The following is a 24650-nucleotide window of genomic DNA, read 5'->3' on the forward strand; positions in this document are numbered from 1 at the left end:
TTCAATTTTTTTTTTAATCTTTTCCAGGCTCGCAGCCATTTTACTAAGGTGGGTGAATTTAAACCCAGGACGCCCAGGCTGGCTTTCCTCACAGATTCCCTGTGAGAGTCCCAGAAGGCTAGAAGGACCCGAGACCTAAAGACAAAGTAATGGCGGCCCCCACCGCCTGCCCAGGAAACCGGCTCCGCCGCCCAATGGAACGGCGGTGAGCGTGAGGCGGGGCTTTGCCGCCCGTTCGGCCCCGCCCCTCCCGCCTCGCCGCCGCCGCTGAGGGGAGTGCGGCCATGGGACAAAAGGCGCCCTGAGCAGCGTAGTCTCAGCGTCTCGCTGACGTTTGGTGCTCCCTGTGGTATGGGGGCCCAGCGCTCTTAGGTCCGCCCCGCCACTCCTCTTCCGCCATGCCCAGCAGCAGGGGCTCCTCCTCCTCTTCTTCTTCCCCTTCTCCCCCTTCCCCCGTTGCTGAGGCGCCGCGCCTCCCTCCCCACCCGTTGCTGCTTTTGCTCCAGCAGCGTCTCGGCCTCCGCGGCCTGGTCCCCGGCGGAGGAGGAGAGGCGGCCCGGCGGCGGGCGGGCATGGTGCCGGGGCTTGATGGGGCGGAGGAGGCGGCGGGAGACCTGGAGGAGCTGGAGTTAGTGGGGGAGGAGGAGGAAGACGAAGATCCGGCCGCGCTGCTGCTGCTCTCCTCGCCCTCCCAGCCGCTCCCGCTGCTGCCGGCGCTAGGCTCCGTCCTGCTCTCGCCTTCCTTCGATGCGCAGGAGGAGGCGGCCGATCCTCAGGGCATGATGGCGGCGATGCTGGCCTACGGTGGCGGGGGAGCGGTGGGCCTGAACGGCGAGCAGGTGGCAGTTCTCCGCCGAAAGAGCGTCAACACCACCGAGTGCGTGCCTGTCCCCAGCTCTGAGCATGTGGCCGAGATCGTGGGTCGGCAGGGTGAGTGGGGGAGCGGGGCGGGCGGAGGTGGGCCTGGGCCTGCCGCCCTTCTTTCCCCCCCTCCCCCGGGCTCCGTGGCGGGGGCCTCTCCCTGCACAACCCTGGGGTGGGGGCTCGCTGCAGGATACCCTCGTTCTGGTAGTGGCTTCGTGCACCCTGTGGTCGACCTCTCCTCTCCCAAAGCCCGGCTTCCCCACAGGGGACAGGGTGCCGGCCCTGCTTGAGAAGCCAAGAGCCATCACTGGGTTAGCTCAGACCTTCGTTCATTGTTAATTTGAGCTGTAAAACGCAATATATGGCCTGGCTGTGGACAGGTGGGTGTTGGCACAGGTTTTGGTCTCCGGTGACAGTCAACCTGTGGTCTTCAGTAAGAAACTGAAAGGAACTTTGGACCGTGTTTTACAAAGACTTTTGGGCGAAGGACTAACTTGCTTGACTTGCAGAGCAGGGTGTGGACTGATGCTGTTCCTACAGCTTTCCACAGCACTCACCGAGACAAAGTGGGACCTCTGGAGCCAGCGGGATGGAGAAAGGAGCCACGTGCAGCCCTCTTCTGTGTGAAAGCTCTTGTCTTGCTGCTCGGGTTATGGCTTCCTGTTGATTGCTATTGCTACACTCTGTGGGTTTCTATTATGCCGTTAGGATAAGGTCATATCTGATGTAACATTCGTTGTTGACCTTTCATGTGATCTCGTGGGAGCAGTGCTTGGAGGAGTGAGAAAGATGACGTTTTGCACCAGCTTTCTGGCAGTGAACGTAATTTTAAGAGCCTTCTTGATATATTAAGAGAAGCACTGAGCGGTGTCAGGTGTAGGTGTGGAAATGCAGGCAGTGAAGTTGCTGCTCTCTTCCTCTTCCCTTTCTGTGTTACTCTTTATTGCTTTGGGGGTTGTATGTCTCATTTGCTGATCGGCTCAAATAACAAGTGGTTATGCTGTCTGGTCTTGACATCAATGTGGGTTTTTTTTTTGTTGTTGTTGTTGTTGTTTGCTTGTTTTCCCTTCCTTGGTGATGAAATAAATGATAAAATCGATCTAAATCAATGTGATACTAAAGAAATGCCCACTGAGCACTGATGCTTAGGCAACCTGTTGGTTTTTCTTCTTACAGTTATTTTAGGCTTTTAGCAGTCAAGGGTGTTTGGGTGGGTTGTGGTTGTTTTTTTTTTTTTTTTTTTTTTTTTTTTTTTTTTTTTTTGCTGGATGTGTCAAAGGAGAACCAAAGCCCATGCTGCAGAAATTGGCAGGTAGCTTCATCTGATGTAGACAAGTCTGTTCTGTTCAGAAGCAGAAAATATCTTTTCCAACAAATAGTGTTTGAACGTCTTAAGACTTTGCTCGTGTGTCACTGGGGGTGGAGGGGGGTAGGGGGGAGATGAAAAACAGAACTGAAAATGCTTATTGCTACAGTCCTCTAAAAGAGAAATACAAACTATTAGGCTTCCAGGACAGATCAGACTGCCATGTTTATTCTCTACCAGATCAGGATTGTTCTCTGTAGTATATTTCTCAGTACTTTGAGTCACTTAAAACCAAGATAATGGAGTTTGCTTAAAAATAGGATCATTGTTCCTGAAGGGTTTGTTTGCTGCCTCTGCTTTGACTTCTTATCTGATGTCACACTGTTTAGTTTGTGATAAAATACTTAGCTTCGGTGGGGAGGGACTGTGTCATAAAAAGAATTAGGGCTACAAAAGAGGAAGGAGCAGACGGAGTGGAGGGACAGCTAAAAAAATTGTTACCAAATATACTAGCATGAAAGCTTTGTGTAAGGAGGTCCTTCAAAAGCCTAATTCAAGGGAGACTTACGCTTAGAGACCGACTTATGTAAGTTGTATTAGTTCCACTGAATATTTGTCAAATTTCTTAGAAATACTAGTCCTTGCATCTCCTCTTGCAGCCCAGAGCTGTGCCGGCTCCCTCTCATCCACCTGCTCTGCACGTGTCTGCTTTGGCCCAACAAAGTGTCCTCGGCTGTAGTGCAGTTTAGTCTGCCTTGAGCAAGGCTGCATCCTTGCCTGATCGTTCTGCTCTCCCTGAAAATGAAGGTACTACATATTCTCTTCCTAGCACACATCATAACCAGCTGGTTGCATTATCTTGAATGAATTCAGCTTAAGTTTTATGCCAGACTCCTCTGTGCTGTAATACTTTATCTAATTATGTAATTGGAATGTCACTTCTGGTGGATTTTCACAAAGATTAAGTTTATATTCTTTCTGTTGCCATCTTCGTGAGGTATAAAAAGAACTTGAAATGTCTGCAGCCCAAAAAATCGGTTCTGAAATACCAGGAATGCTGAGTTTGATCTGGGCTTTGCTGGAGGCCTCACTGCTGTGTCTGAAAGCATGTTTGTTTTAAGTCCTAACCCCTTAACTGAAAGAGTAATGATAACTGGAATTCCACAGTATTCTTTATCCAAATTTAATTTTTTTCTGGAGAGGAAGAGAATTTCCAGACACTGTTTATCAGACTGAAGGAGCCCCTGATTCTGAAGAGAGCTGTAAACCAGCAAAAACCTTATGGTGCTTGCGTTTAACTTTATTATGTGCAAGTTTCTGAAATAAATCTAGCACTTGAGGCAGTGAAGTGGTGCTCCCGCAGCCCTGCTCTAGGTTGCTGTGTTGCAGGTTCCCATGTGGGTAGCTACACTTACCAAATCTGTGCTGGTAGCTGTGCACAGATGTCGGATGTCACAGCTGTAGAAGGTGTGGAGTGCCCAAAATGTACCTCGTGGTTGATGGTTTTCTTGTGAAGTTATGTTGGAGGCTGCTGGGTTACTGTGATGGTAGTTCAATGTGGTGCTGATGGAAGCATTTACATCACTGGAAAAGGCTTAAGTAAGTCTTTCTTTTAATGAATAGTAGGTGTGTTGGGGTTTTTTTTGTTTGTTTGTTTGTTTTTTAAGTCCTGTAGTATTTCTGAAACCTGGCAGTTTCTTGTGCTTTTTTGTTGAATCTCAGTGATGGCCCATGTAGGGCCACTGTGGGAAATTACAAGCTGCACACAGCTGTGAGAACACAACCTTGGAGAGGGGAGCCAGGAGGGTTGTTATCTCAGAGAGGGGAGCTAGGAGGGTTGTTATTGAGCAGGATGTTGCTGCTATCCGGGAACCGCTGTTAGCCAGCAGGGCACGTACTTGGCAGGCCTTGCTGCATGCGCTGGCCACGTGTGCACCAACACCTGGTCAGTACTGTGCCACTGAATCTGCTGAGGGGATAAACAGAGGTGGCTCAGAGCAGAGAGAGAGAGAAAGGACCCAGAGCACACTCTACGAACAACAGGGGATGCCCTGAAGGTGCTGCGCCTCCCTCCCTCCCTTCTCTGCTCTGACCCCGCTGATCATCATCCTCCTGCTCAGCGGTGTCTCCGGCTTAGTTGGGTTGGTAAGACTCTCACAAAGGGAAAACAATACGCTGGTAACTGCTTATGCAAGGCTATAATAGAGCAATAAATACTGTTGTGCTTTTAAATAGCATATGATTAAATATCATATGAGTGATATTGTGCATAGGAATCCTATGAACCGGTTACAGTTGGTTGCTTTTTTAACACTAAAATGTTCTCGACCTTTTCTTATTGCCCTTGCCCCCCAAAAATGAAGCTGACAGACACTGGTTGGGGTAGTTTAATAGAATTCTTTGTAGTCTTTGAAATGGAAAAAATTTCAAAGGTGAACAACAGAGGAAAATATATTTGTATCCTTTTATTCTTGTTAAGGCATGTGACTGGGAGCCAGGAAAACTAGATTCCATCTGTGGCATTGTACAGGCTTCCTGTATGAATTTGAACTAGCTGTTGAATCTAACACTGGCCAACCTGGTAAGCTGGCCGCTCATCATGCTGATAAGAAAAGTGACTTACTTCCTTTGCTGTCAGCAGCTTAAAAATCCTGCATACACAAAGTTTTTTGGGGTTTTTTTTGTTTGGTGTTTTTTTTTTTTTTTGTTGGTGGTGGTTTGTTTTTTTTTTTTTTAACAAATGCGAAAGTTGGAGAAAGTGCTCTAGAGAATCAGTAGCAAGAAAGCTGCATTGCTGAGGAGGTGACCTTGTTTGCCTGAGAGAAGCTGGCATAGGGCGTATACCCAAAATTATATAAGCATGTATCCGGACTTCAAACAAACAACTTGTGGAGATCTAACTTGGAAGGTTTTGTTTTAATCTCTAAATCACGTGAAGGACTTGCAGAAGTTGCTGTGGATCACCTGAAAACTGTTTCCTGTTTGTAAAGTTGGTGATGGTGACTTGTAGCAATCCTGCCATGGCTTGGTGGACCTTGAGCAGGGTTTGACAAGTGTAACTGGAGTCTTCAGTACCCCCTGCAACTTTTTTTTTTTTTTTTCACTAAAAAAAGACATGTATAAATGCTAAAAGCTCTTTTGAATAATACAAAAAGAAAGGTGGCATCTGAGGCGTGAACAGAAAACCTGCAAGATGCTAAAAGGGACAAAAGTCTGTCCTGTAGAGAGATGCTGCATCCTTGAGTGTATTAACTGTCTTGAGATAATTATTGCTGGAATATATTTACTGGTGCATTCCAGCATTGTGACTGTCCGAGTAACATGATTTTCCAAGTGTTTATATCCTTGATAAAGCTGACAATAGTGTTTTTTCTCCCTAAGACATCACTCGAGTTGGAGCTATTTAACTCTAAAGCCTGGTGCTTCTCTTTCTTCAGTAAGAGTGGTTTGGATGATGGCTGCTGAACTTGAAACAGGCAGGGCAGTCTCCAAACCCCAGATGAGTAAGAGGAGGAATGATATCATCCCACTTCACTGATAAAATCAATAATGACAAATCTGCTTTGCATGAGATGGCCTTGCAACTAAAATAACACTTTAATGTATGTTTAATGATCTTGACCTCCTTTTTGCTCTTTGCTTTTTAATGTGGGCTCCTGAGCAAAAATATTACTTTGCTTAATAGTCTTGTGACTTGAAACAAAAAAATAATTCTGATAGTTATTAGCTACCAACTTATCTGCCATAGCTGAACAGCCAAATGGAAACAATAGCTATCACTATTGGAGAGTGGAAACAGTACTAAAACAATCCTGGAGCAAATACTTGTGTTAGCTGAGTACAGTACATAGATGTCCTATGGTAGGATAATTATAGTCCTCTCAAAAAGAACTATGTCTGGTTTTATGTCTTGATGTGTTGTGATAATGTTACTGAATTACTGATGATACTTAGGTAGCCTTGACTAGTTATTTAATTGCTGACCTGTAAGAAGTGGTCAGTAGAAGCATAGTCTGAATTGTGTATTGGTTTTGTCTAAACTAGGTGCTTAAGATCTCCACTCTCAAGAATAAGTTTAATTTGCATTACTAAGTCATCACATATCTCTGTGTCAGTTGATTGCCACAGGTTTAGCTAACTTAAAGTGAAAGCTGATAAGATAATTCAGTTTTTTTGGTGGTGTGGTGTACGGCGCTGTCGTAGTTCAGCCCCGATCGGGACCAGACTACGCAGTCTGTCTCTCTCTCCCCCCACCCTCCGAGAGAATAGGAGGAGATGATATAAGAAAAACGGCTCAAGGTTTGAGATAAGGACAGGGAGAAATCCTTAAAGTTACCGTCACGGGCAAAACAGACTCGACTTGGGGAAAACTATTCATTTATTACTAAAATTAGCAGGAGAATGAGACAGGGAACAAGATAAGCCTGGGAAGAGGGAGGGGTGGGGGGAGGTTAACATTATCTCTACTACCTTCCCCTCCTGAGCGGAGGGGGGGGGGGGGCGGGGGGGGGGGGGGGGGGAATGGGGGTTGTGGTCAGTTCATCATGCGTTGTTTTACGCCGCTGTATCATCGTCAGGGGAAGAACTCCTCACATTCCTCCTCTGCTTCAGCGTGGGGTCATAGAATCATAGAATGGTTAGGGTTGGAAGGGACCTTCAAAGGTCATCTAGTCCAACCCCCCTGCAAGGAGCAGGGACATCCCCCACGAGATCAGGTTGCTCAGAGCCTCATCCAGCCTGGCCTTGAACGTTTCCAGAGATGGGGCCTCCACCACCTTTCTGGGCAACCTGTTCCAGTGTTCTATAACCCGCATCGTAAAAAATTTTTTCCTAATTTCTAATCTAAATCTACCCCCCTCTATTTTAAAACCATTACCTCTCGTCCTATCACAACAGGCCCTACTGAACAGCCTATCCCCATCTTTCTTGTAGGCCCCCTTGAGGTACTGGAAGACTGCTATCAGGTCTCCCCGGAGCCTCCTCTTCTCCAGGCTGAACAGCCCCAACTCTCTCAGCCTGTCCTCATAAGAGAGGTGCTCCAGCCCTTTTATCATCTTCGTGGCCCTCCTCTGGACCTTCTCCAACTGGTCCACGTCCTTCTTGTGCTGGGGGCTCCAGAACTGGACACAGTACTCCAGGTGGGGTCTCACCAGGGCAGAGTAGAGGGGGAGAATCACCTCCCTTGACCTGCTGGCCATGCTCCTCTTGATGCAGCCCAGGATGCGGTTGGCCTTCTGGGCCACAAGGGCGCATTGCCTGCTCATATTGAGCTTCTCATCCACCAGCACTCCCAAGTCCTTCTCCTCAGGGCTGCTCTCAATCCATTCCCCGCCCAGCCTGTATTTGTGCCTGGGATTGCCCTGACCCAGGTGCAGGACCTTGCACTTGGCCTGGTTGAACTTCATGAGGTTGGCACAGGCCCATCTCTCCAGCCTGTCAAGGTCCTTCTGGATGGCATCCCTCCCTTCCAGCGTGTCGGCGGCACCACACAGCTTGGTGTCATCGGCGAACTTGCTGAGGGTGCACTCTATCCCACTGTCCATGTCGCCGACAAAGATGTTGAACAGGGCCGGGCCCAGCACGGACCCCTGAGGGACACCACTCGTGACCGGTCTCCACATGGACATTGAGCCGTTGACCACCACTCTCTGAGTGCGGCCACCCAGCCAACTCCTTATCCACCGAGTGGTCCGTCCATCAAACCCATGTCTCTCTAGTTTAGAGAGAAGGATGTCATGCGGGACAGTGTCAAAAGCTTTGCACAAGTCCAGGTAGATGATGTCAGTTGCTTGTCCCTTGTCCACCGATGCCTTCACCCTGTCATAGAAGGCCACCAAATTGGTCAGGCACGATCTGCCCTTGGTGAAGCCATGTTGGCTGTCACCAACCACCTCCTTGCTCTCCATGTGCCTTAGCATGGTTTCCAGGAGAATCTGCTCCATGACCTTGCCAGGCACAGAGGTGAGGCTGACCGGCCTGTGGTTACCTGGGTACCTGCCATGGGCCACAGTCCTTTGTGAAACTGCTCTGGCGTGGGTCATCTCTTCCACGGGGTGCAGTCCCTCTAGAACAGCTGTTCCAGCGGGCCTTCCACAGGCCACAGCCTCCTTCAGGCCTCCACCTGCTCTGGCGTGGGGTCCTCCACGGGCTGCAGGTGGATCTCTGCCCCTCTGTGGACCTCCATGGGCTGCAGGGGGACAACCTGCTCCACCATGGTCTTCACCACGAGTTGCAGAGGAATCTTGGCCAGGAGCCATATTACTCCTCCCCCTCCTTCTTCACTGACCTTGGCGTCTACAGCCGTTCCTCACAACAGGCTGGCAGACGTCTCTCAGGATCCTTTTTACATCTTATTCACTTCTCATCTCCTCTCCACTTCTTGCAGCCAGGCCGGGCCGAGTTGGGCCCAGTCGGCTGCCTGGCAGGAGGCCAGAGGGTGAGACCTGCAAGGCCCATGAGGCTCGCGCCTCCCCCTCTCTGCCCCCTGCTCAGCTGCTTCACATCTCTTCTCTTTCTTTTCTGTTTTCCCCTTCTTAAATACGTTGTCGCAGAGGCGTTATCACGGGACATTCTGCTACCAATCGGCTTGGCCTTGGCCAGCAGTGGGTCCGCCCTAGGCCCGGCCCATTCCCCTGAACAAAGGGGAGCGACTTCTAGCAGTTTCCTACAGAAGCTACCACCTTAGGCCCCCCCTCACTAACAAAACCAGAACAGGCGCGTTTTTGTTTTTATTTTATTTTATTTTCCTGTAACAAGCAGGTTCTTAAACTAAATTGCTTGTTCTAAAGCCAGGAAGAAGACTTGAGCTATTTGTTGAAATCAAAGATAAAGACTATTTTTCTGAGAAGTTGAAATCTTGTCACTTTTAGAGCCTGGAACTCCAGGAATTGAAACACATAAGCATACTGTGGCCTGGTACAGTCTGAAATCACTGTTGAAGTTTCGATGGCCTATTGCTCTGGTGCTGTGTAACAAACACTTCAGTTCTGCTATTTGTCACTTGTGCTACGCACAGATTCAACTCAAGTTGCAAAGTGTGTCAGAAGGATGCAGGTTCTCCAGCTGGGATCATAAATCCTCAGTCATAAATGCTGCTTTTGTCTGACTTGTTGGGTGGGAAGCACACTGAAAGTGCGAACCCGAGAGATTTTTCTTTTTGTGTAGTCTGCCAGAAACTGTGTAGATTCGAACACATGAATACCAGAAGTGCATAAGTAAGATCTCTGGATGAAGCTGAAATTAAAATAATAAAAATCTTGTGACATGAAATGCTAGTTTCTAATCCTACAGTCCTTTTGTTTTTCTTGTAAAGTTGCTGTGTATGAAGAGAGTATGTTTAAGTTTATAACATACACATACAGAAGAAATCCTGATTAGCGTGCTTCTGATGTTGCACTGGATTAACCTCTCTGTAGCATGAGAAAATGGTGGTGACTTATTTTTTTTTAAAGCTGTTAATAAAGTCAGCAGATGTTGCGTGTTTCCGTGTCTTAGCCCCTGTTACCCTCTCTTCTAGTACACTGTGGTCTGAATTTCTGGAAGAGAAACTCTGAGATATCCAACACTTTTTTGTTTAGAACAAAGATCTTACATTTGTTTTTGATGCAATTCTTTCACCCCACAGGGCCAATTCCCCATTGCAGGCAAAGAATTTAGCAGGGATAGGGTTGCAAACTTGCTGTAACAAGAAAAAAAGGCTGCTGAGCACTAGAACACTTCCATTTAATCAAAAGAAAAGGCCAAAAAGCTCTAAACCAGGCATTTGTTTCCAATTTCAGTTACTCTTTAAGAATGTCTTCCTTTTTTCTCTTACAGGTATTCCTTTAAGTTCATGAGATCTTGCCAGTGTTCAAGATCTTAGTTTCCTTCACTGGTGTGAGTCAGTAATTCTGCAGTCTGCACCAAGTTCTCTGCTGCTCCTTTGAATAAAGACACAGTATCTCTTGCTTTTTACCTTCTGGTTCAGTTTACATTTGACAATATACTGTGGAATTTTGTGTGCTATAGCAGCGCTTTTGAATCGGAATTTGGTGTAGGTGAAGATTTGCATGGATTTATTTTTTTTGTAATCTTCCTTTTGTTGGCCACCTTGGCATGCTGCATGACATGTTGAATGGTGGTCCCTTGTAATATCCTCCTTATGCAGGTCAGATTTCCCAGCACTGTTGCTCACACCAATGTCTCATTTGCTAGATCAATGTTCGTCATGAAAACAACTTATTTCCTGTAACTGTTTTATTTATTTGACATATAACTATTGCTTTTCTGCTACTGTATCTTTCTAACTTTGCTCAGCAACTGCTACGCTAGTCCTGATGCTGCAGTGGTGCAAGTTAATAATACAAGTTGCTGCCCTCTGGCTCTTTTGCTGTGTGTAACTTGTTTACTGAGTTGCCATCTGTATTGGCAATTGGAGCATTCCTCTACCTGTGCGATTGCTGACTTAATAGATTGTTCTAGCCTGACGTATAGAAGGAAACAGTGTGCAGACTCTTCATTTTGTACTGGATTGATAGATACCAATTTATCAATTGATTTATATATCTAGGAAATCTTTAATAAAGAGTTTGTACACGGTTCTTGAACCAGGGCTTTTCTTTTCTAGAGAGGGAAATGTCTCAGAGCTTGTGAGCAGCCTTCCCTTGGAAAGCTTTCTCCAGTGTTGTCAGAGACTTAGAGCTCTACTCTTTTTCCAGCCATTAGCTTGGCAGCAGTAGGGCTGAAGTCCTGATCCCTGTGGTATGGCACAGCTGAGTGGTTGCCTTGCCTTTTGGTTAAGGTACTTGAGATCTCTAGGTTTTTTTCCTTCCTGGTACCTCAGCAAGCCTGTGTGGCTCCAGTATCTGGTGCACTCAAGCTTGAAGTGCCTGTCTGGAAAGTATCTTGTCTAAAAACCCATCTACGGTTCTAGCTGAATGATGACAAGTAGGAAAGTCATGTATCATCTTAGCATTTGTACATGTAAAAAGATACAAAGTGAAATAAGTGGTTGGTTACTCCTCAGAAATGAGTGTGATGGAATTATAATGGGAGCAGCCTTGGTCACTGTATATGAGTGAGTTATATTGAAATGTTCCACAGGCAGGCATAGGGGGTTGGTAACTGCAGCGTAACAAAAAGCCTTTGATTGCAGTGGTAAGTTAATGAGGGGGTCAGGAGAAAGGGAGAAATGTCTTTGGTATAAAACACTCTAATTTTTATTTCTCTTAAGACCTGTATGTCATCTTTCTTTCTCTTGGAATAACTTTATCAGAGTGACTGTCAGTTGAGTTTTCCTTTTTCCTCTATGCTACTCACTAATCTGTCTACTTGTAGCATTGCTTACTGTAGTGTTGTTATAGTTAGAAGTGAAAGATAGTTTTTACTCACATACAGCACTTCTGAGGTGCAGTTGTTTGTCTGAAATCATTAATACAGCCACACTCCAGAGCAGAGAACCAGAACTTTGTTCCCAAGTTTTGAGTTGTAACAGTATCAGTATTGCATTTTGGATTATAAATTTGAGAAGAAGCTCTGCTTGGTGAGTTCTCGTTATGAAGTATCCCTACTGTGATAAATGGAAAACTTCATCTAAAACAATACAACCTGATGAAGGGCAGGAGCACATACTAGTACTTGGGTAGCCTGTGGGAAAAGCCTTTCCGGGTGATGTTAATCTCACAACTCTTCGTGTGTGTTTCACATGGCCATCTCCAAGAAACTGCAGCTTGGGTACCACTGGGGAGGAGACTGCTTTGGTTTGTCATGTGAACAAAACAGCTGTTGCTTAAAATATGTACATCCATATCCCCATTTAAGCAGTTAACCTGCTCTCTTCTTTGGGGACTGTCATCTTCTGTTTCCAAACCTGACAGCAACCTGCCCTGGGAGCTTGAGCAAATCCCAGCTGCAAGCTGTGCCTGACTCTTGGTGTATTCATATTTGTTAGTTCTCTGGCATGTATCATGTCTTGTCACACAAGAGCCCTAATTTTACTGGTTGATTAACCTAAATCGTGATCAGGCTATTATCTGTACTATAAAATGCTAATAGGGAGCTGTTAAAGCTGTTGGTGGCTGGTCTGGTCCTGTCTTCAGGATGAATGCTGTGCTCTGTGATGAGATGTGTCTCGGCTTACCTCTGGCTGTAGAGAAGGCTGCATAAAAATAAAGGAAAACTTGCTTTCAAAAAATGTTGTTTGATAATTATTCTCCAAGCCTAGGCTGTCTTTTGAAATTGTTGAAAAAAAAAAAAAAATTAAGTAATATTTTCTTACAACCTTCATTCCTGTAATCAAAATGTTGGAGGGATGATACGTAGCTGTCTAAGTATGTAGATCTAGGGGTTTTTGCAGATCAATATCTCTTGCAAGTGTGGAGAAATTACTTTCTTCATCTTTCTTGAATCAACAAACTGTATTTAACAGTCAGTTGAAGGAAAAAAAAAACAAACCTCAAGAGTTGAAACTTCTCAGTCTCTGAATTAAAACAAGGTGCGAGGTGAATTAATTGATATTAGGTGAAAGGCAATAGTAACCAGGGTCAGTCTATCAACTGACTGAACCACAGGTAGTATTTCATTATTTTAATAACCCAATGAAGTGCCAAAAATGTTCTGATCTTAATTTTCTTGTGTAGCCAGCCTACTTAAGGAGGTTTAACCATTAAACAGTTTAGAATAAGATTTCATTTACTGTCCCAATGCTTTCATCTCTATATGCTTAATAAATGGGGCATATATCAGTTTTCCACTGTATAATCACAAACTGGTGTTCTGGTTTTGTTAGTGAGGGGGGCCTAAGGTGGTAGCTTCAGTAGGAAACTGCTAGAAGTCGCTCCCCTTTGGTCAGTGGACTCGGCCAGGCCTAGGGCGGACCCACTGCTGGCCAAGGCCGAGCCAATTGGTAGCAGAATGTCCCGTGATAACGCCTCTGCAATAATGTATTTAAGAAGGGGAAAACAGAAAAAAAAAAAAAAAGGGGAAGAGATGTGAAGCAGCTGAGTGGGGGGCAGAGAGGGGGAGGCGCGAGCCTCATGGGCCCTGCAGGCCTCACCCTCTGGCCTCCCGCCGGGCAGCCGACTGGGCCCAACTCGGCCCGGCCCGGCTGCAAGAAGTGGAGAGGAGATGAGAAGTGAATAAGATGTAAAAAGGATCCTGAGAGGCGTTTGCCGGCCTGTTGTGAGGAATGGCTGCAGATGCCAAGGTCAGTGAAGAAGGAGGGGGAGGAGTAATGCAGCTCCTGGCCAAGATTCCTCTGCAACTCGTGGTGAAGACCATGGTGGAGCAGGTTGTCCCCCTGCAGCCCATGGAGGTCCACAGAGGGGCAGAGATCCACCTGCAGCCTGTGGAGGACCCCACGCCAGAGCAGGTGGAGGCCTGAAGGAGGCTGTGGCCCGTGGAGGGCCCGCTGGGACAGCTGTTCTAAAGGGACTGCACCCCGTGGAAGAGATGACCCATGCCAGAGCAGTTTCACGAAGGACTGTGGCCCGTGGGAGGGACCCCACGCTGGAGCAGAGGATGAATGCGAGGAGTTCTTCCCCCGACAATGATAAGCGGCGTAAAACAACATGTGATGAACTGACCGCAACCCCCATTCCCTTTTCCTCCCCCGTGCCGCTCGGGAGGGGAAGGTAGTAGAGATAATGTTAAGCCTGGGAAGAGGGAGGGGTGGGGGGAGGTTATCTTGTTCCCTGTCTCATTCTCCTGCTAATTTTAGAAATAAATGAATAGTTTTCCCCAAGTCAAGTCTGTTTTGCCTGTAACGGTAACTTTAAGGATTTCTCCCTGTCCTTATCTCAAACCTCGAGCCGTTTTTCCTTATATCATCTCTTCCTATTCTCTCGGAGGGTGGGGGGAGCGAGAGAGAGACTGCGTAGTCTGGTCCCCATCGGGGCTGAACTACGACAACTGGATAGATATTTTTAGCCATGTCACAAGCAAGAAGAAGCACTATGTATGTTTAAGCAATAGCCTTTACCACCAGTGGGAATGAACAGCTCTTCTGAAAAATATGTAGAGCAGTTGTTTTTAATGAAGTAGCTTAATTTTTCTTTGTTTATTAATCCGGTGGGCAGTGCTAGGCTCTGCAGACCCAGCAGCTGTTGGCCTTATGGTATGTCCAGTGTTTCAGTCTCTGCAAATCCTTTGTTACCTTAGCTGCAGGAGTTTGCACTTTCTAATTAAGAGCTTGTGGTGACCTAGCAAGGGCTGTGCTAGCTTAATAGACTCTACCTTTACAGTTGTGTCCACACATGATGGTTGCAGATTCATAGAAGACAATCCCTGTGGAGCTCCCTCTCTCCTTGGCATGCCTTGGATGCTGTGCCATCTGCTGCAGGGACTTCCCAGACCCTGCCCTTACTTTCTAGGCAAGGAATTTAACCATGGCTCTACTTAGCAGCTCATGGTTCCAGGCTGATATTGCTAATTATTCTGTCACTGCCTCCTTAGTTGGTGTTGGTGTATTACAGAATCAGTGGTCAGAGTGCTAAAGACAGCACTGAGTGGAGGCTGTAATACAGTATTGCCTTTCATCAGATAACGGTGAAGCTACCAAAAAATATATTTGTGTGAACTACAGCTTTTTCTTCAGTGCTAACACACAGAGGCCAATCTGTGAGATCTTTGCTTTGGGGCAGAGTTGGAGGATGCCAGGTTTGGTCAGGGCTGCTCATCAGCCCTGCCTCCTGTGTAAGAGACAAGTTGGTGCTAATGCCACTTCACCTTGCTCACTGTTCTTGCAGCCCAGGCAGTGCTGGTGTCTTCCCACAGGATCTGTTTGCCTAAAGAACTGCAGGAGATTCTCGGTTTTGATCCCCTTAACTAGGTACCCATCAGAAGCAGGAAAAGAGAACAAACTGGTATTGTCATTTAATTGTGGTTCAGAGGGACTGTTCACTGAATTTTTAACTGCCATGACTTCTAGGCTTCTATTTAGATAAACTATTCTTTCAGGGGTGGTGTCTCCCCCCCCCCCATAACCTTGTGTAATTGGGAAGGCAAGGTCAAACAGGCATGATAGTAAGAAGGTTTAGGTTCCCATATGTGCCTGAACCCCAGTTTCACAGTGCTTGGCAGAAGCTGCAGGAGGAATGTGGGTCTGAGGTGTGTGTCCCTGCTTTGACAGGCTGTGTTTTGTTAAGGTTAGTACTCAGCAGCATGAAGGAGTCCCTTCCACATGGCCATGCCACAAAGGGATAGATCCTCATCTGTAAATTACTCCCTGTCCCATTCCCAGTGTGTGGTGTTGAGGTGAATTCAGCAGAAGAAAGAAATTGAGGGGAAGGTGCCATTTCTCCTGGGCTACTACCATGGCTGTGCAGCGGAGGAGTCCGTGGGATGTTCTGTTTTTTTTTTTTGGTTTGGTTTGGTTTTGTGTGTGGTTGTGGGTTTTTGGGGGTTGTTTTTTTGGGGGGGGTTTTGTTGGTTTTTTTTTTTTTTTTTTTTTTTTTTGGATGGTTCTTGGCTCCTGGCAGCAGGTTGGCTGGTGTGGTGCGAGGCAGGCACATGCAGGGTTCCTGCTGTGGTCACTTGGCTCTGCCAGCTCTGTTGGGGAGTTTCCCTTGTGGAATAAATGGCCTGAGACTGGGTTTGATGTATCTCATCCTGTTAGTGATGATGAAAGGTGAAAGTCAGAGTGAAAGCTGAGCTGGTTGTCTCTATGTGATGGGTGAGGGCTGTGGGTGCTGTGACTGCTACACTTAACTCTCACTTTGGGGAGGGGGGGAAATCTGTCTTCCTATCACCTTTTTTTTTTAATAAGGAAGAATTTTATAATTTAAAATTGGTAGTGTATGTGGTAAACAATTCATTCAGAGCTACCCTTAAGTTTCTTGGGGAGTATAATGTTTGTAGTGTTACGAATGTTCAGTCAAACGATACTCTTAAGGGAAAAATGGGGAGGAGGCTTGAGAAGAATGATGCAAATCAGCTGGCACAGGATGAACACTGCTTGCAGGGCTCAGTATGGGCTTGGCTCCTTGTCGGGTGCCTGGGCAGGCGGGTACTAAATTTTTGCCTGAACAAAAGCAAAACTAAAGGGTTTTACTTTAACTATGTCGGTATGTGCTTATGGCTGAGTGTGCTGCTTAGGAATGCTTATATTGCTGAACTAAGTACGGTAACATGTACTGAGTACACTTCCATTATCATACCAAAACTAAAATTACTTTGAAAGTTGTGATTAAACTGAATTTCCAGTCTAGAAATCCATTCTTCAGGCTTTTTTGTCTGTGTACTTCAAAATCTTGGATACAATGATCTGATTGTTTATTGCAAAAGTGTGGGGTGGTGTATTTTTTTTTTTCCTTTTATCTTTCTACATCTAAGCTCAGGAGACCGGGAAACTTATTGATTTATCCTTTGGCCACGTTACCTCATAGTTGGCCAACCTCATGTCACTGTGGCCACAGTGCCTCTGGATGCTGTGAATTGTCCAGAGAGGGGATGGGATCAGCTGTGCTTCATATCATTGCCTTGGTAATGACTAATGGAGGAGAGTGGGAAACCAGAGCAGCTGAGTAAAAGCAAATAGAAAGGTCATCCTGCTGGAAGTGGTATAATGGGCTATTGACCTTTATGTTTTGATATGACTGTTGTGGGGTTTTCCAGCACTTCTTGCAGACAAAACCCAGCTGACTCATTTGGAAATCTCCGCTTTCATATGTAGCGACTTTCTTTGGTTCTTTCTAACTTTTTAGATGAAGTTTGAGAGTTGACCTTGATGGTCAGTGGAGTCAGCTTTCCATTGAAGCCAACTTTCTGATGTTTAAAAGTCTTGTTCTATCACTGCAGGGAGTTGAGGCAGTGTTTGGCCTCTGCTTTCTAGACATGTGACTCAAACCTTAAAAGAAAAGCTCTGCCTGCCTTGGTCTGTGCCATTCTGCAGCCTGAGGAAGAAAGGCGAGAAAGTTTTTCTTCACACTGGAGCAGTTTGGAAACGTGGCTCTGTCAAAGCAATCTCTGGGAGTTTGCAGCTGAAATGTGGAAGGAAGCTGAAGCAGCAGGCTTCTAACTTGATTTAAGTTTCTAAAACATTGGGGAAAATCTTGTCTAAAATGTAAACTATAAGAATTGATGAGGAACTTTGGAAATTAGAATTAAGTAGGCTCTGAATTGTGGTATATAATAATGAATTATATTTTTATATATATATATAAATCTTATGCTGGATACTCATAGTATTCTCTTTTAAATGCTGCCTCTCTGATTTCTAGGAAAAATAATATATACTTGGGTGGAATGGAGTAAATCTAAGTAGTTTGTATATAGGAGAATAATTGATACGCATCAGGAGACTGACTCTGGTTTTAGGTGTTCCAGTAAAGAGGGCTTGATTGATTGGTGTGAAAACTTTTGGGGGATCCTTGTGGGTTTAAGGTTTGGGCCCATCATCTTTTCTGAGTAACTGTGAAGGCATGGGAAGCAGAGTGGGTGAGCAGATTTACTTAGAGAGAAATGTAAAGAAAGAGACAGAGGGAGTGAAGGTGAATTGCCAAAATGAGGTGCTGGTGTCTGTTATGAGCAGGGAGGTGGCATGGCTTCAAAGGATGTATGCTTTGCTACTTCCAGAAGACATCTCATGCCTGTGTTTTTTTCCCTTTTTTCATCTAGTAGAGTATTACCACCCTTCTCAGTGGGCGGTAGTGGAAGGTTGAGGAGGTTCTCTCCTGCAGATACTTGCTTTTCATGCTGAACTTCTTGCTCGGCTCTCAATTCTGCATCCCTTCCTTTGTGCAGATCTGCCTGTGCCTCACTCCTTCCCTTGCCAGGAGCCCTCCTGTGCTCCTCTGTATGTGTTCTGGTGGAGGTAGGGCCTCTGAGAGCCCTCCTGACAAGCTGTTGAAGGTAATGAACTTTCTCTCCAGCTGTGTCCTGGAAACAAAGGGCTGTTGTGTTCAGCCTTTGTCCTTGCTGTGTGCAGGGACCCTGCAAGAAGACTCTTCCCTCTATTCCCACCAGCATCTGCATATTTGCTTTTTTTTCCATTAGTAGATAGTCCTGAATAGAGTGCATCTTTGAGTGACTTTCAAACTGTAAAATTATCATAGTGGTACCTCAGGTGTAAGGGACTGACAAAACACTATTTCAAGAGACCATTTTGTGTACTTGGACAGTTATGAGATATTTAAAGTAAATGAGGAAAATGGGAACAAACTTCACTCTGCAAGTGAAATGATGCTTGAAACGCTTGGCCTGCAAACGTTGCTTATCACTGTTTCAAGATGAGATTCGCTATAAAATTATGTTGAACATGACATGCTTTTGAATTTGTTTTGGTATAGGCTAAATTCAGTTAAGACTGAATCCAGTAGACTGTCTTGCATGTCATGGACCTGCTTGTCTCTTAATTTTGCACTGCCTGCTTTTCCTGTCCTGTAATGGGTGAAAGGTGCTTCTCTGTGCACTGTGCCAAAATGCCTTAAGCATCTTAAGAAAGAGCCTGCCACCACTGTGTCCTAGCAAACTTTATAATTCAGTCACCAAGATCAAAGGCAAATGTTTTGTTAACTTTTTTGCTTCTGTTTCAGGCTGCAGTTACTGAAGTTAATGAGAGAAATTCCGTGTAGGCATGTAATATTACATAGTAAGCCTTATTTGCATGTGACAAACTGCTTGAACTCCTACTTGATGGTTCAAGGAGTGGCTCCTTCATTCCATAGGGAAGAATAAGGTTTAAATAACACTTACTGAGAACAGGAAGCAAATGAGTTCTCAGTAAATCAGTAGTTTTATCTATATCCTACATGGGTTGTGATACAGACTCTTCTCTCACTTGTAAACGTTTAATTTTCTTTTAGGTCATTCTTTTCAGTGAAAGGCTAATGTATCAGCAGACTTAAGTGTGTGTATGTGTGAGCCTTTACTCCTTTTGCAGGATCTTGGAAATAACTGGAGGATACCAAATCAATGGAAAAAAAAAAAATAAGCCCACCAGTATTTATGGGATAATCATGTGCATGGCTGTCATAGAGAAAAAACCATCCACGTTTATTCCTTGTTTAATAGCAATTGAGGAGATGACAGGCTAAAACGGTCCAAGAAGCACTGCTAAAATAGTTTGTGGCTGTAAGCGTCAGAGGTCTGTTTGGAAATAACAGGTAGAAGTTGTTACCGCTTCTCTAGTGTGGCTTGCAGAGATAAACAGCTGCTTCTGATTTCACACTACGGTTTATTGACACTCTCAAACAGCTTAAAATAGATGACTTTCTTGTGGCTTTCTAAACTTGCCTTGCTAAACTTGCATGTGTTTCCTTTAAACAGGTTGCAAAATAAAAGCATTAAGGGCCAAGACAAATACTTACATTAAGACCCCTGTTCGTGGAGAAGAACCCATCTTTGTTGTCACTGGACGAAAAGAGGATGTAGCCATGGCCAAAAGGGAAATTCTCTCAGCTGCTGAGCACTTCTCCATGATCAGAGCATCACGTAACAAGAATGGTCCTGCCTTTGGAGGCTTGCCATGTACCCCCAACCTGCCGGGTCAGACAACAGTCCAAGTCAGGGTGCCTTACCGTGTAGTTGGGCTGGTGGTTGGACCGAAAGGAGCTACAATTAAAAGAATTCAGCAGCAGACCCATACTTACATAGTCACTCCCAGCAGAGACAAGGAGCCTGTCTTTGAAGTTACAGGAATGCCTGAAAACGTCGACCGTGCACGCGAGGAGATAGAGATGCATATAGCTGTGCGTACTGGGAACTACGTTGAGCTGAATGAAGAGAACGATTTCCATTACAACGGTACGGATGTGAGCTTTGAAGGAGGCACTCTCGGATCTGTGTGGCTTACTTCTAATCCTGTCCCTTCTAGCTGCACCAGAACGATTTCTAATTATAGAAATGACAGCTCTAGCTCCTTGGGAAGTGGCTCCACAGATTTCTATTTTGGAAGCAATAGATCGGCTGATTTCAGCCCAATGAGTCCGTTCAGCACAGGCAACTTCTGGTTTGGAGAAACGCTGCCTTCTGTAGGCACTGAAGACCTCGCAATCGACTCTCCCACATATGACTCCTTACCTACACCTTCCCAAACCACTTGGACTCATTTTGAACCTGTAAACCCTCTCTCCGGCTTTGGTAGTGACCCTGCTAGTAACACCAAGCCTCAACACCGAGGGAGCCAGCCATCTACTCCTTGCCTGTCGCCCACGTTTCTGGAAAGTCTGGATCATCCACTGGCTAGGAGAGTGAGGAGTGACCCACCTAGCACTGGCCACCAAACCAGCCTTCCCATATACATCCCTGCTTTCTCCAATGGTACCAACAGCTATTCCTCTTCCAATGGGGGCTCCACGTCCAGCTCACCCCCTGAGTTGAAACAGAAGCACGACTGCGTGATCTGCTTCGAGAGCGAAGTCATTGCGGCCCTGGTCCCCTGTGGCCACAATCTCTTCTGCATGGAGTGTGCTAACAAAATCTGTGAAAAGGAGATGCCATTCTGTCCTGTTTGCCAGACAGCTGTTACTCAGGCAATCCAAATTCACTCTTAAATATATATAGATATTATATATGGACTCCTTAAAACTCTTAAAGGCATGGGTGTAATGGTACCCTCTAGTAAACTTCCTAATGAATTCTGACTGTTGGGCTTTCTTGGGATTAGGCTGAAGTTGTTAATAAATTTTACTTTCTCAAAAGGCTGCTACAGTAACACTAAACCTAGGTGGTCTTGGTCTGGTTCAGCGTAAGCAGATGGCAGGTTTAGCAGAGATCCATCTGCTGTGACATTACGGCACAGTGAGGGGAAGTTTTCATCAATTACACAACTGAAAAAAAACCACGAAATTCTATGTGCTTTCTAAAGAATCTCTTAAGTGTTTGACTTCTGCACGCCAGCAGCAATGAACCTCATTGCCTAAATGCAGAAGTACTTGTCTGCTGTGGAGGGTTTTGTGGCATTATCAATACATCAAACAACACTTCCGATGCTGCCTTCTTTACACTGCCAGTTTTGCAAAACAGGTTTGGGGAATCTTTTTTTTTTTTTTTTTTTTTTCCTGCTTTGTGCAACAACTTATGCCTCATTCTTCAGCATTGCAAATACTTTTTAAAAAAAAAAAAAATAGTTTGATTTATTGAAATGGATGATGTTATTGGCAGGTTCAGATAATAAAAACACACCTCTGTTTTGTCTGATGTGTTAAGGGCAGTATGTCCAGAGGATCAGGAACCTCTTGATTTGTGAATTCCTACTCACTGTTTTTATAAATGTAATGTGGAAAAGTCCAGATGGCTTCATCCCATTTCAGTAAAGACTTTGGGATGCACATACTTCAATTAATAGTGAGGATGCTGACATTCCGTTCATTAGTCCAATCAAGCTGTTCTCAAATTACATTTTTAGAGAGTATGTAGTTTCAAAATGTGAAGCATTTTTGTATTAAATCCATATTTGTCTTGCACATATATAAATATTTTTTTTTAGTATAGAAAAGGAAAATGGGGAGTTGCATATGTGCCCTGGTATTATTCATGACAGTGGCCCTGCAATCAGTTTACTTCATTTCAAAACTGTCTTTCCAATCATAAGGGAAAGTCTTTTGAATGTGCTGCTTGTATTTCAACCTGTGGCTGTTTCTATTTTTTTTTTTTTTTTTTTTTAAATCCTCAGTAGATTCCCAAATCTGTACTGGCATATATTAAAACAACAAAAACAAAGACAGACACAAAGTGGAGTTTTGGTGGATTTTTAAAATTTTTTTTAAGCATTATTTTCCCGAGACAAAGCTTTTTTCTTAATATACATATAATTTCTTTTTGTTATACTGAACTAGTAAATAAACAGGAAAAGTTTATTTTTTATTTCCACTTGAAGAGTTACATTTCATATAAAAGTTTACAAATAACTGTATTTTGATTTTCAGTATAAGAGTTGCCTTGATGGCATATTATGTACTGCATAACTTTAATGCTATAATTGCTTGTAGAATAGTTACATGTCAGTATTGAAACCTAATCTCTAGCTGCAGTCTTGTAGATATGAACAAATGTTCACTGAGCATGTATTTTATATTTTATTGCATTGTACACCACAACTAATAAGCCAAGGACTTGACAGACATTAGGTGTGTGTACTGTTTCTATAAACCACAAACTAAGAATGATAAACTATCAATATAGCTTAGTATTTGCTAAGTTTACTACACTTTTTGTTATGTAGGGAGGTCATAGGGATTATAAATTCAATTTGAGTAAAGTTTAAAAACTATATATTTTATGATAAAGGGCCTTTAACTTATGATGGCCAAAGCACTGATATTATATATTTGCTGTAAAGAGAACTATAAGAGTTTTATTTTTCTGATATTAAAAGTTATTAATAAAGACTTGTTTCCATTAACTTGAATGTTTTGCTGTCTTCATGCTTGTCACTTGGAGCAGCCTGTGGAGGCTGGGGCTGGCTGGCATTCCTCCCTCAGTGTAAAAAAATTTGATAACATTTTAAGGCCACCTGGCTTTAAAGGTGTGTATTTATAAAAACACTGCTGAAGACTGTTTTCTGCAGCCTGGTGGTATTGAAGGGGGACCCTTGTTAGTTCTTGATGGTGGGGGAGATAATAACAATGGGGTGCTGCTAAGTTTGTTTTTTTGACAGAACCTATTTCTGATTATTCTTTGGGGGGGGGGGGGGAACCAACCTGCTCCTTGAATTTCTCCTGCTTGGCTAAGGATGTTAGATGCTCAAGGGCTGTTTTGCATGGGGCACACTTCACCCTCACCATCATCAACTGTTCAAATGTCCCTGGGCTGTCTGGAGGTGGTGGAGCCTGTGGTCCCTGAAGACGTGGCCCTGGAGCTTGTCCTCAAATCTAAACTCGCTCTTTGCTCTTCAGGAGAAGGGAGACTATTTAACTACCTTTTTTAAGACTAAGTCTTGGGAAGAGATCAAAGAGTATTTAAATTTACTTCACAGGACTCTTGAGGTGGTTTTAGTGTTGCAGCAAGAGGCCTCAGACAGTAGGCAAATGTAACCTCATTATTTCTAGCTGTACATCAACTATCTGCATTCTCAAACTCTCCAACATGTTTTATTTAGCAGAGCAAGTAGCACTGCAGTTACTTTGGCATTGCATAAGACAGGGGCTTTAAAAACCTCCAGTTCTCAATTTGTTGAAGTGAATTTATTTTTCTGTGCATGAGGAGCACTTGTGGAGCAGTTACAGTGAATTTCCAAGAGCTGCTACCGTAAACTGTAAAATAAATAAAGGCTGAAGGAGCCAGGGATGCAGGTTGTTGCAAAGAAAACAAATGGGAATGCAAAGGGCGCTGGTGAGTGGGCATGGGGCCCTATTGAACAGGACATGAGGCACAAATGTGAGGGGGGATCGCACCACAGCCACTGGAATGTCACAGCAGAGCTACAGTGCTTGCAGGATGGCTTCTGTGGCTCCTGTCCCCATCCTTCTAAGCCAGCAGCTATGGAGACCACCAGCCCCATGTCCCTCAAAGGCTTGTGAGGGCACAGGTGTGTGACACCATCTCTGCACACCTGCAGGAGCAGCTCACCTTAAAAAAAACCACCACCAACACACACCCAAACTCTCCAGTTTTTGCAAGATTTCCATTTGCCATGCTGGCACCATGGGTATGTAAGTTGCAAATAGAGGTTGTCCCCGGAAAATTGCTGCACCAGTCTCCAATAGGCAGAGCAGAAGGAATAATCTTACTTCTAACCCTCTCAAAGGGACCTCTGACGCATATTTAAAAGAAATGAACAATGAATAGTGTGGCCAGGATTAGAGAGGCCCTGCCTCCAGCCAGGTAGAGGAGAGGGACAACAGAGTTTGTTGGACTGTGTGGATCCGATGGCTTGGTACATCAGACCCACAAGAGTATAAGGCTCTAGTGGATACTGGTGCACAATGTACCTTGATGCCATCAAGATATAATGGGGCAGAACCCATTTGTATTTCCAGAGTGACAGGAGGATCCCAAGAGCTGACTGTATTGGAGGCTGAAGTGAGCCTGACAGGGAATGAGTGGCAAAAGCACCCCATAGTGCCTGGCCCAGATGCTCTGTGCATTCTTGGTATAGATTACCTCAGAAGTGGGTATTTCAAGGACCCAAAAGGGTACCGGTGGGCTTTTGGTGTAGGTGCTTTAGAGATGGAGGAAACCATACAGTTGTCCACCTTGCCTAGTCTCTCAGAGGATCCTTCCATTGTGGGGTTGCTGAAGGTTGAAGAACAACAGGTGCCAATTGCTACCACAACTGTGCACCGGCGGCAGTATTGCACCAACTGAGACTCCATAATCCCCATCCATAAGCTGATTCATCAGCTGGAGAGCCAGGGAGTGATCAGCAAGTCCCGCTCACCTTTTAACAGTCCCATATGGCCAGTGAGAAAAATCTAGTGGAGAGCAGAGGTTAACGGTGGATTATCGTGGCCTGAATGAGGTTACACCACCGCTAAGTGCTGCTGTGCCAGACATGTTAGAACTTCAATATGAACTGGAGTCAAAAGCAGCCAAGTGGTATGCCACCACTGATATTGCCAATGTG

At 44.9% G+C, this 24650-nt stretch overlaps 1 protein-coding gene across 1 annotated transcript; it reads left to right on the plus strand.

Annotated features, from left to right (window-relative positions):
• The first annotated feature begins 398 nt into the window (after positions 1–398).
• On the plus strand, positions 399–20637 carry LOC104473047 (RNA-binding E3 ubiquitin-protein ligase MEX3C). Its single transcript, XM_086769633.1, has 2 exons — positions 399–930; positions 19412–20637. The coding sequence occupies exons 1-2, from the start codon at positions 399–401 to the stop codon at positions 20635–20637; spliced, it is 1758 nt and encodes a 585-aa protein (XP_086625759.1).
• Positions 20638–24650: the final 4013 nt, after the last annotated feature.

This window comes from Chlamydotis macqueenii, chromosome W (assembly GCF_036417535.1).
Source record: "Chlamydotis macqueenii isolate bChlMac1 chromosome W, bChlMac1.mat, whole genome shotgun sequence".
NCBI lineage: Eukaryota > Metazoa > Chordata > Aves > Otidiformes > Otididae > Chlamydotis > Chlamydotis macqueenii.